This window comes from Nicotiana tabacum, chromosome 9 (genome assembly GCF_000715075.1).
Source record: "Nicotiana tabacum cultivar K326 chromosome 9, ASM71507v2, whole genome shotgun sequence".
NCBI lineage: Eukaryota > Viridiplantae > Streptophyta > Magnoliopsida > Solanales > Solanaceae > Nicotiana > Nicotiana tabacum.
Window position 1 is genome coordinate 76,300,295 of NC_134088.1, and position 13,104 is coordinate 76,313,398.

At 38.3% G+C, this 13,104-nt stretch overlaps 1 protein-coding gene across 3 annotated transcripts; it reads right to left on the reverse strand.

Annotated features, from left to right (window-relative positions):
- Positions 1-8,326: 8,326 nt before the first annotated feature.
- Positions 8,327-12,066, reverse strand: LOC107767538 (protein TIFY 6B-like). 3 transcript variants are annotated; one of them, XM_075220896.1, is made up of 7 exons: positions 11,761-12,066; positions 10,879-11,021; positions 10,282-10,487; positions 9,950-10,040; positions 9,510-9,825; positions 9,165-9,222; positions 8,327-8,747 (listed from the first exon to the last, which is right to left on the reverse strand). In XM_075220896.1, exons 1-7 carry the CDS (start codon positions 11,843-11,845, stop codon positions 8,615-8,617), a joined length of 1,032 nt encoding a protein of 343 aa, XP_075076997.1. In that variant the 5' UTR covers positions 11,846-12,066; the 3' UTR covers positions 8,327-8,614.
- Positions 12,067-13,104: the final 1,038 nt, after the last annotated feature.

Consider the following 13,104-nt stretch of genomic DNA (forward strand, 5'->3'; position numbering starts at 1 on the left):
CGCCTCCAAGATACAGATTTTTATAGGATTGTAGAGATCGGTCGGCTGCAGCTGGATTGGTCATTGATCAAGGCCCTGATAGAGCGGTGGCGACCGGAGACGTACACTTTCCATTTGTCCATTGGCAAGGCCACTATCACGCTTCAGGGCGTGGAGGTCCTGTATGGGCTGCCAGTTGATGGACACCTTATTGCTTTGCCGAATGCCATCAAAGAGTATACGGGTTTGCAGTACCTGGAGATGCTGCAGCGGCTCACCGGTTTCCAGCCACCGCATGAGATTGCATTGATTGGGGCTAGTCGTCTGTAGTTAACGCCCATCCGGCAGCATTTGGAGGTGATGCACGCTGACATCACAGATGATACACCGGAGCTTCATATTCACCGGTACACGAGGTTGTTGTTGCTTCTTATGTCTGGAGGGGTTTGTTCCCGAACACTTCGGGGTACCTAGTTAGCTTGAGATTTCTTCATCATCTTGAGTGGCTAGATGATTTACATCATTATAGCTGGGGTATTGCTGTTCTCGGTTACTTGTACAGGCAGATGTGTCGGGCGAGCATGGGAACCCAGTGAGACGTTGCAGGATTTTTGCCGCTGATGCAGGTGAAAACATAGTCGAATACTCTCTTCATTATAACATACGTAGTAAAAATAAACCTTAAATTTTACGTCCACGTTATATATTAGGTTTGGGCCTGGGAGCGGTCCTGCAGTTGCAGCCACCTCTACCACCCTTAGCTTCAGATGCACCACCTCCATTTCTCCCTTTAGCTAGGAGGTGAGTTGATAGGCGAGGATATGGACGGGAGTACGAGGCTCGACATAATCTTCCCTATTGCAGGGATTTGTTGGATTTGTTGGAGGGAGCATAGGTAAATATATAACTAAGTTTACTTGGCCTGACTTTATATGTGTTACGTATACTCACGTTTTCTGTTTTTACTTAATAGTTCATTTGGAGGCCATACAACGACGAGCTAATAGCTGGTTTGCCCGATTATTGCTCGACCGGCCGAATTATGTGGAGCTCTTTCGTCCCGCTGATGTGTCTCGATATTGTCGAGCATCATGCCACCGAGCGAGTACTTCGCCAGTTTGGTCGCCCGCAACTTGTACCGCCACTGCCCGCTTGGCATATAGCACATTACCAGTGGGATGATCGTTCTAGGGTTGATTAGACATATGTGGCATGGCTAGAGGCGCATATCGATATTTGGGACCATCGGCATGACCTGATTCCGCCACCCCCTCCACTTGACCGTACGGATGGTGAGCATGAGTATATGGGATGGTACCGCAGCCTTACCCGACTTTTCGTCGGGAATCCCGTTTATCGCACTGGCAGTCGGTACATTCCATACGCTGGGAGGCACGAGGCACTGGTATGTTATTTGGTATACTTACTTATAACGTTATCCTAGCGTTCCGTAATTTATATTTTATATGTTGTGCAAGCTATTGGCCTACATTTGTTCCACCAGTTGGGACTGTAGATACAGCAGCATGCCGGCGAGGGAGCAACCGCTTTGCACGAGTATGGCCGGCAGGTTACCGATTTGACTTCTCGGACATTGAGGTGAACCCGAGATGATGCGCGCTTAGGATACGAGGTTGAGTATATGGCGCCAGAGCAGTACCATCATGGGCCACCAGTGGAGCCGGAACATTGTCGACGTGGCAGGCGTGCCCAGAGAAGTAGAGATATCCCACGAGGTAGCGGTGTCCCACGAGGTCGTGGAGTCGGCGAGGAGGTGGTCCCCAACAAGGGGGCGTTGAGGCACCTATTGAGGATGTTGGAGTTGATTAGCCGGGTGACCTCCATGAACCAGACCACTCTCACAGCAGCATGCCGTCATTCAGCCTTCAGCTTCAACTCATTCCAGGGACTTCGCAGGTGACCCCGTTAACTCCATTATTGATCGCGGGCACGGCCATTACGCGATAGGATTGGGATCAGTATTTTCCTGATCTTTCAAGCCCATCGACCGTTGCTGAGATCGGCCGACACGAGATGTGGATAGTGGGTGCCGGCTAAGTTATGGCTCATCATCGAGGAATGTTAGGGATCTTTCACAGGCGCAGGTATGTTTGTATTACTATTAAATTTAAATTTGTTTTTATCTCATTGATTAGCCATAAATATCTTTATGTTTTTTTTATTAAGGCTTTATCCTCGCCCGTCACGGAGGCCACTTTGTGCAATACTGACCTGGCTGCGACAGATAATTATATTCAGGAGCCCGACGAGACCATGGTAAGACAATTTAAATTTTATGACTTAACACGTATATTACTAATATATATTTCATATACTAAAATATCTTATTATTGTGTAGGTTACTGCTGGACCGGCGACCCCTTCTACCGAGCCTGCCAGCCCTACTGACGATCATGCTGCAGCGCATCCTCCGATAAAAAGGCAACGTGATGAGGATGATCCTGATAGCGTAGTCGGGCGGGATGGGATGCGCCTCAGGCCAACGGCTCCATTAAAGCATACAGGATGTGGGACACATTGATTTGTTTTTTGTATTTTATGTACATATGACATTCAGTAAATAATAGCAATAATTTTTATTGTTTACATTATATGTGCATTATGTTTTTATTTTTCCGGTTCTTTGTTATTTTAATACTACAACACAAACACAAATATAGCAACTTAATATAATTTAATTCAGTACAACTAATCAAAATACATGATACGGAAAACATAAAGATAAAATACTACACTCAACACATACATGTGTTTGTTTAGTCACTACCGCCTATTATTCTCTGCTCCAACCACTTAAATTTCTCTTCCATTTTATTTTTTCTTCTTCCGCCTCTTTTAGTTTCTCCTGCACTGCCGCAACTTCTCGTTGCATTTCAGAGATCCGATGTTGGTATTCACTGTTCATATTCCAAACATACTGCAAATATGATTTGTAATATTCCTGGTTAATGGGTTCATCATACCATTCCTCAAACATACAATGATTTTCGTCATTGCTTCCAAATAATTATTGACATATCCAGTATCTGCGCCCAACATTACCATCGGACCAACATGCCTTCAAAATCGCACGTTTGCCACAATAGCACCTTGTTTGGTCATTGCGTCTAGACATTTGTTAATGCAAGAAAAATAAAAAATTTATGGAAAGTTTTGCTATTTTTTTTTGTTAAGCGCAGATAATAACTAAAATGCGCTAGTTATTTATAGGCAAGACAACCCACATAACATAGTATTTCACCGCGCTATGCTTCGCGTGTTAAAGATTCTTTCGGGTACAAAACAGCTTTTCCAGAAGATAGCTTTTGCAGGCGAGCAACTTTTCAGGTCGACAAGACAACACATAACGTAGTATTTCACCGCGCTATGCTTCGCGTGTTAAAGATTCTTTCGGGTACAATACAACTTTTTCAGAAGTTAGGGTTTAGGGTGCAGGCGAGCAGCTTTTTACGTCGACAAGACAGCCCATATAAAATAGTATTTCACTGCGCTATGCTTCGCATGTTAAAGATTCTTTCGAGTACAATACAACTTTTTCAGAATATAGCTTTTGCAGGCGAGCAGCTTTTTCAGGTCGATAAGATAATTATTTTTTTTTAAATGATTTTATGTTAGATTGTTATACTAAAGTATTAATGTTAAATATCAATAAGATTTAACAGCAATGGAAACACAATTTTATTTCATACATTCAGCAAGATAGACAAGTACATACACTTATTACAACCATATTACGGAAACAAAATACTATATGTATTCTTGATAGTTGGGCACATTAGATGAACTTTCACCAGGAGCTGGATTACCACCGCCACCCAAACCAGCTGAAGGAAATTTACGACGATCGTGTCCTGTTTGCGAGCATATGCCACATTTGCGCGCATAAACGGTATCACCAACATCCATTTGGTTCTGTATACGCGTTCTTTTTTGCATCTGTCGTTGACGTATATAGTCCTTGTTACACACCATTTTCAATGGTTCCGGCGGCCAATAATGCTCAGCACCCACTAGCTGCAACTGCCCACTATAGGTGTTTAAGTATGCAGCAACACTATATTTTTTATCAACGTAGTTGGTTGCCCCTAAACCTGTATGCTGAAATCACTTGATGGCATGTGAGCACGACATGTGGTAGATGAACTATTTCCCACAAGAGCATAACCTTCTGGCTTCATTAACAGTGTGTGTATTATTTCCCCGGTTGTGATGGATAGCGGTGCGAACTTCAAAAATATTTCGCTCGTTGCAATACTACAAAAATGAATGCCAATGTGCTTGCTTCATGTATTTATCAAATCTTTTCATTGGTATTGGCATAAATTCAACACCCATTTCCATCAATGACGATGCACCTCTAGCCCTTTCAACAAACCTCTCAGCCATCTGCTTGAATGACACCCGCACCATGGCAGTGACAGGCAATCCTCATGCACACTTCAATAACCCGTTGAAAGACTCTGACACATTTGTAGTCAGAATTCCCCATCTTCTGCCACCATCCGCATGCAAATTTTACTTGTCAAGCTCATGTCGCATCAACCAACGATAGGCTCCCTCGTCTTCCTGTCTGATATATTCCATGCGCCTCCTAAATTTACACTCTTGGTGATCTGTTGCATCCATCCACATTAAATCATGCAAATTCTTGTTGGGATATGCCTTCTGAAAATTGGCCTTCAGGTGCTTCACACAGTAACGGTGGTAGGCATACGGTTCCTGCCATGCACGCAAATTCTGTACTAAGCTTAAAATACCACCATGCCGATCAGATATTAGACAAATACCTGAACATTGTTTGATAACGTGCCCTTTCAAGTGGTTCAAAAATAGTGTCCACGTCTCTTGGCTTTCATTGGAACAAATAGAAAAGGCTAAGGGAAATATACTTCCATTAGCATCTACTGCAACGTCAATCAATAGCTTAATATCATACTTTTCATAGACATGAGTGTCGTCTATGGATATTACCAGCCGGCAATGCAGAAAACCATCATTTGCTGGTTTAAATGCCCAGAACACATATTTGAATATATGTTCTGGTATTCCCGAACTCCGCTCAAGCTTCCATTCAACAACAGTCCCCGGGTTAAAGTGTTGCAATGCATCCATGTACCTGGGTAGAGATGCAAATGACGTATCCCAGTTACCATAAACAATTTCAAACGCATATTTACGCCCGAGAAATGCCTTTCTTTTGGTAATGGTGCACCCATATTCCTGGTGGACGGATGTTATACACTATTTGATCTTATACCTTATGGACGCTTCAATGTGTGGAATCAAGACAAGAGAAATCAAGTCAGCTTTCAAGTTAAAATAATTCCCACTGAATGTGTCCATTTCGCAATTATGAGTGCCAATGTATTTACCCACAACCCACATATTTGTTTTCTTCTTTCTCGCACGCATCATCCAATTACAACCCGTAAACCATCTACGGCAGACTACCTTATATACATCTGGAGATGACTCGCGTACCGTGATCTCACGATACTCTTTTACACTATACATTAGCACTGCCATGGTTAGGCGCGTTTTATCGGGATAAAGCATGCCCTTTAACAGCACCGTTGCTCTAGATTCATCCCATATTGTTGTCCGAATTTTGTCAATATCCCTTTTGAGGGCATCCACATCCGGCATACTTGGCAAATGATCAAGGTAGGGAATCTCCCTTGAATGAAACGGCACGTGGGACTCGTACACTCTTGGTCTAACGAGGGTGGAGCATGCTCCCTCGTCAAATCAGGTCCAACATTCTCTTCCTCCTCATCATCACCCTCATTAGGGAAGGGTATGTCATCTCCAGACTCATCGGCATTGTTGTCATAATCACTATTCTCTTCCTGACTCTGTGCATCTGCTAGATCCCGATTAAATATATCGTCTTCGGGCAATTGAGTAACGACAGGACCTTCAAGATGCTCGTTTTCACTGCACAACCAACAAAATAATGAGTTACTCAAATTGATAAATACTTTACATATAGCTATATCACTTCACTTATAAATCGTAATGTATTGACATACCATGATGGACATTATCCTGTTGGTGATGACTCCCGGATGGACCACCATGATCCAACACACCAGAACTAGGCATATTCCAATTGGGCGTTGGTACATAACTTTTAAAATTCATATTTGGTCAGTACCCCCTGTGAAATATATGAGTGTTAATACAAATTCAATACAGTAAAAATAAATATCGTAACACAAAAGAAAATTGAAGCTTACCACTCGTCTTGTGGATCATGTAAATTAGGAGAGAAATTATTTCCTCGCTCCTCATTCATCCGTGGAGATAAGTTTAGATCAGGCCAAACTCTTTCAGCCGGAACCTGTTCGGCTAAAACTGCTCCAAAATAACCACCCGATGACTGAGCGATATCCCTACTTTGCGCAACCTCATTATTGCGAATGTCTTTAACCTTGACGTACATTTTCAACATTTTTATCACAAGAAATTTTCGGTATTCATCAGGAGTCCTCAAAAAATCTCTCAGAGTTTCATCGTCCTCGATGTTAAACTCAGCATAACAAGCAACCCCTTGCGTAGTGACAGAATATGGATATCTTTCAGTTACTTTAAGGTTCACTGAACGTTTGCTCGCACTCATTTTTTTACATAACAACGATATTAATGTATCGTACTCCATTGTAAGTGGCAACTTAACATTACACTGTGGACATAAACTATATGTTACTGAGTTATTCGCCACCATAACCTCACCCCCCCAATATAATAAAACATCTACTTTTCGCTTTTCAGACATTATGACAAAATGCAAAATAACTTAACGAAAAAATATTTCATAAGACTTGAGAATATTTATGAATGGATTTTTAGAAAATTCTTAACCTCCTTAAAGAGGGCAAAAACCAGTCCCGGGGTACAATTGTTTTTACGTGTAGCGCCTAAAATAAGGGCGTTATACCCATGTGAATTATTGTTATATCAGTTAAGCCCAGAAGAATTATTGGTGGGTCCATAAAATATGTATAACGCGGTAATAAAAGGCGTTATACCTCCCGTCTTTTCAAATTCATGTATAACGCCCTTTAAAAGGGCGTTATACCTTAACGGACAAACAACCGTTAAGGTATAGCGCCCTTTAAAAGAGCGTTATACATATTTTGGTTATTATCTTTTTTTTCACACATTTCGATCGTTTGAGTCCAAAAAAAATCACAACTCCTAATAGAAGCATGTTTTGTGGTCAATTCGTGACACGTACGACACAAATTTACAACTGCCAAGCAATCACTATACACTTGGGCCCACGGAAGGGAAAGAAAATGTAAAACGTGCTACAATTTGTAAAGCAATATCCATCAATCAATGAGTTACTTAAAAGATTTTGAAATCAACCACCGCCGTATAATAAAAGTATATGTAAATATATGGTATAAAAGGACAGCCACTCAAAGACATGGTTGGATCATATGTTTAAGCTTTTAATGATTTTGACCCTTTTGCACGTGAAAGCTGTGTATTGACAACTAGTGAATAGTGACGTTAAATCAATCTCTTCCTTATCTCCACCAAAATATCCAATTTTAGAGTCCGTTTGGACATAATTGTTTTTTTTCCTTTTTCCAAAAAAAAAATCACTTTTTTTCTAAAATTCGCGTTTGTTTATAAAATTTATAATTTTCACTTCAAGATCCATTTTGTAAATTTTTGAAAATTTAAAAAACTTAATAAAGTTATTTTTTAAAATTTTCACTAACAAAATTTAAAAAACAACTCAAAATTATATTCATGTCCAAACACAACTCTAAATTTCAAATACCATTTTCACTTGAAATTTTTTTTCCCCTATTTTGGAATTTTACAATTCTTATGTCCAAACGCCCACTTAACATGTTTGGTCCAAAATAAATATTTGACCTTCAAATAGAATATTTTCTTGTTTCCATCAATTTATTATTCTTTCAATTTGAAAGGAAGCTTATTTGTTTAAGATACACAACACATTTATAACTTGGTAGACATAATATTCCCATAAAGCAAATTAAACTTGGCTTCAAATAAGGGGGTTTCCGTGTCACTTTGCGAAACGAATATAGTGCAATGGTTAATTTGTAGAGTGATAAATCAAATCTTGAAAAAGAGAAGATCCAAATCTTTGGTTTATAGTACCTAAAACCCCAAAAAGTTTAGAACTACTCGAGTCAATCCTCGTGAAGACTTGAAAAGTATTTCCCGAGCATGGTTGAGGCCCATAGAACCACCTTCCATTTTGACAAAAAAAAAAAGGGAGAGAATTTGGAGTTGGCGCCCACATGATGGACTATAAAAACTATAAGGAAGCATGTAATTACTAAATAATATTAATATATATACTTGTGAAACATAATGTAACGGAATAAATAGTTACAAAGTGTTGAAGTCATTTCGATGGGAGAACTCCATCAGGTTCAGATGAAAGAGAATTAAGTACAGCAAAAGACCAAACAAATTGGATACTAGGAAGTCTGGCTAAAGCTAACCAAGTTGATATTACAATTAAAACAGCAAAACTTGATAGCTACAGCTTTTAACTTACTTAATAAAATAGATTATGCTTCACTGGTTTATGGCAATAGGCTGCCTTCAGACATCTTAGCTAGGTCTCCTTACCGGCTATCAGAGGACTAGTACCAACACTGGAAGTTGCAGAGAAACCAACTCCGATAGACTCTGGGGTGGAGCACTCACCCGATTTCTTGCTGAGGCCATATGGTGCAGCGTTCATCACCCTGCAAACATGATTGGCACTTAAATCTCAAGACTTTCTTACATTGTGTTCGTGTTGTATTCATGAGTATCCAATTGATGGAGATGCAGTTATATGTGTCTCAAATCTTAGACTGAAGTAATACCTCAGCAAATGCCAGATAAGCTATAAACCATATTTCAAATGGTCAACGACGATCAGAAAGAACAATTAGTTTTGCGGTAATTTATATTTTCGGTGGTCATCTCATCTACTATCCAAAAAATTGATCCTTTCATACTAACGCATTCAATAATTTCTAGAAAGCTACGAGACAGCTAGCCAAAGATAGTTATACAGCAAAGGCACACCTGAACTAATGATAGTTATACAGCACATGCACAACTAAATTAAAGCATAAAACAAAACAAGAACGCAAAACAGGAAACATTTAATTTACCTTTCCTTCCGCTTCTCAAGAAACCGAGCCAGAGATGCTTTTCTAGCCTGTGGAACCGCTGCAGAAAATGTATATAATAAGAAGCAATGAGGTTGGGTTAAAGCAGGCTATTGAAGACTGAAGAGCATTAAGAGGAATCTTACAAGAGGTAGCCAAGAGGAAAAACTAAATAAAGCACAGGGATTAAGGGGCATTATGGAGGACGGGATGGACTTTTAGTGTAGTACAGTCAATCCAATACAACTAGCAATATCTCGATACAAGAGTATGTTAGCAAGTATCAAAAAGGAAAGCTTTTAAGTCACAAAAATGTTCTGAGTTTCCAATCCGACATGTCAGATATACCTGCTGGCATTATGGTAGTCGCCCCAACAGGTCCTAGTGATGTCACAATCTTTGGAGTCTCCACTGAAATATTTGCAGTTTTAGATATCTTCATGTCATCTTTGTTTCCAGAATTGCCAGCAGATTGACCAATGGGATGAGAAGAAACAGACATAGGGCTGGAATGACCTGAGGCAGGTAGCATGTTTGGGGTTTGGTTCACACAAGTGCCGTCTACAGCAGCAAGTTTGGGTGTAGATGCCTGAACTTGAAACCTTGGTTGCACCACATTAGGAGGAACGCAACCATTTCCAGCCAAAAACATAATAGCCTGTGCCTGCGTAATATACCCAGGCAAATATAAACCTCAGAGAAACTTAGCTCATTGCGTTTTCTTACTGGTTAATGCTGCCCTTTATTTATATCAGTTTGTGTGCACGTGAGAGAAAGAAAGACGGTACCTTCTCAGGGGAGATATCATCAAAGACATTGACCGTCCCACCGTAGAAGATGGTCAGTTGAGCAGGTGCTGCAGAACCTTTGGAATTAAACCTGCAAAAGATGTACAACATTTTAGACAAAAAATTCAATTTCTGTTTTAATTCACTGGGACTTTCCTAGCCAAGTTGTCTTAATTTTTTGTATGTCTTTCAATTAATAGCATCACGAGCAACTGCATTACAGTCATCATTGGTATTAACTGCATATTGATGTGCTCATTATCACTACCAAATACGACTTCCATAACACAATATATGCAGTCTGTTCTGTGTGCACGAAATGGTGAACTTACCAAGGTTCAGTTATCCCAGCCACAGAGCCACTCGATGGAAGTATTGAATGAGGAGCTGTAACAGGGATTCCCCCAAGAAGTTGCTGCTTCATTGTCGCAGCTGCAGATATCTGGCCAGTACCACCAAAATGAGTCTTGTAGGAGGGATTGCTGATGTTAAACGGAAGCATCTTAACATCATGGGAAAGATGCATTGCATGCACATTCTGCTGCAGATTATAAGGTGTCAAGCTAAAACAAGTTCCTTGTTACCCGTGGTGACTTAATGTTTTCTTCCCAAATGGTTTTAAAAGGGGTGCAAATCATTTTGAGAAATCCATACACAATAAAAGTAGGAGAACGTTGACAACTTATTGCAATTGGAAACTAATTCGTAGTATAATTCCGCACATGAATGACACAAAAAGGAGAGATAAGCCGAAGCCACTTTTTGGTTAATCTTTCTCCCGTGACTTAAGCTAAAACTTCCGCGAAACATTAATGACAAATAGCTTCGCTAAAAACATGGCAAAATTGAGTGTTCTCATTTGCACGTCATGCAGATCTTATACAACTATATATAAACCATCCTCGTGCAATTAAAGGGACTCTACAAACCTGGATTTCACCAGACTGACGTTTGAGACAACTGTCAACTCCATCTGCGGAGGATAGAGCTTTGGTCGGCTTTTCATCTTGAGCAGAGCTCAAAGACATGAAATGAGGTATACCCACCTTGCTCGACAACTGCCAGCGAAACCCTGATACAAAAGAGGATCATTTTAACATAATACATACTACAAACAATTACTACAAAAACTACAATCATCCGATTAACTTATTACCTCAGAATAGGAAGGAAATCTTTCATTTTGTCCAATTCAATCAAAAATAATTAAGAGTAGCTTACTTTAGATTTAATTAAAAAAACATTAACTACCAGAAACAAATTCAGCAAAAACTTCTTAGGACATACACACCTTTTTCACGATGGAAAATCAATTAATCTAACCATCATCCTCAGACTTCAATCCGAATTCCTTATTTGTTCTTATATCAAAAGGATCTTTCTTTGATAAGTGTATAACTCAAAACCTTTTGGAAAATCAAAAAATTACTAAACCAGAAACTCAGAAGTCAGAAGTTAGCTTTTAGCAATTATAAATTCTTTTCTTGCCAGGCTAGACAAAATCTTGATAAGGAAATTGTATCTTTATAGGCAAAACCAAGTCACCAAGCAACCACACAGAAATATAAAGCCCCACAACAGGGGAAACAAGAAAGTTTTAACAACACAAAATACTCAATTTAGGCAGCATAAATACATAGAGCCAAAAGAAACATTCTTCTTTCACCTGTCTACATTAATTTCAACTGGAATCAACACGCATGCATTAAAGAACATAACAAATTAGATAATACTACTAAAGTTCCCAATTCTATACTCACAACAAAGAAAAAATATCAGTTTAATTCATAATTGGAAAGAAAAAAACGAACCAGAGTCTTTGCAGGTTTCAACAGGTTCTTCCTTAACCACAACAACAGAATCTTTAGAATTCAGTCCCATAAAATCTCTCTCCATCTCTAAGAATTTCAAGAAATACCTAAATTTTAAAATTCCAAAAGTTTTAACCTCACAAAGAAGTAGATCAAAACCACAAAAGCTCAAAACACCAAACCCCAGAAACCCAAAGAAAAAGGTAAGTAAGAAGGAATGAAAGAGAAATGGCGATGTCTATTTATTTTAAGCCTATATGCTTCTAACTGCAGCAAATAGAGAAGTTGATGGCTTTTTTCTCTTTCTTTCTTTTTATATATGCTTTATTTATATTTATATTTATTAGTGGCTTAATCAACGTTTTTCCTTTTCGTTTTAGGGTGCGTATGCACTTCGTTTTCTATATTCATATTGTTTTTGGATTTAAATTAGAAGCGCGGATAAATTATATAAAAAATTATATAATATGAGTAAATTTTAATCTGTAATAATAAGTTATTATTTATTTTTATTAAATTACTAATTAATACTTATTAAAAATTATTATTTTTCATGCAACACATATATTCCCTCCGTTCCAATTTATGTGAACATATTTGATTGGGCACAGAGTTTAAGAAAAAATGAAAGACTTTTGAAATTTGTGGTCTTAAATAAATTAAAAAGGGGCCAGAGTATTTGTGTGGTTATAAAAATTTCTCATTAAGTGTAGAATTGTAAGTTTAAGCTAAATTATTTTTAAATTTAGAAAAGAATTATTCTTTTAAAACTGACCAAAAAGGAAATAAGTTCACATAAACTGAAACGGAGGTAGTATATAATTAAGTTCTTTTTAATTACGCCGAATTGGTCGTATGAGAAAGAGAAAACAAAAATAATTCTAAACTTGAGATGACGGTAGTACCCCCTACTTAATTACAGTAATGAGTCACGTGTTCTTTAAGCCTTCCTATGCATATATGTTTAAAATATCAAGGCAGAATACCTAAAAGTCCCTGTACTCAGCACATGACATAGATTATTAGTTACAATCTTAAATTATTTGTGGTCTTAATTATTCTTTAACTTGATCTTTTGAGAGTCATTATTCCTGGACGCTGATGTGGTAAAGAGAATGCAAGTGTGTGGGAGTAAAAAAAAATTGAAAATTTAGCTTTCAAATATGTTATTTTTTAACTTTTAATTATCATTTAATTATATAAATATTCATTATATATATATATATATATATATATATATATATATATATATATATATATATATATATATATATATAATAATTTATTTATTACAACTATGTATTTTTTCTTGCTTCGTCTTAACATACAATGTGAATTTTACTC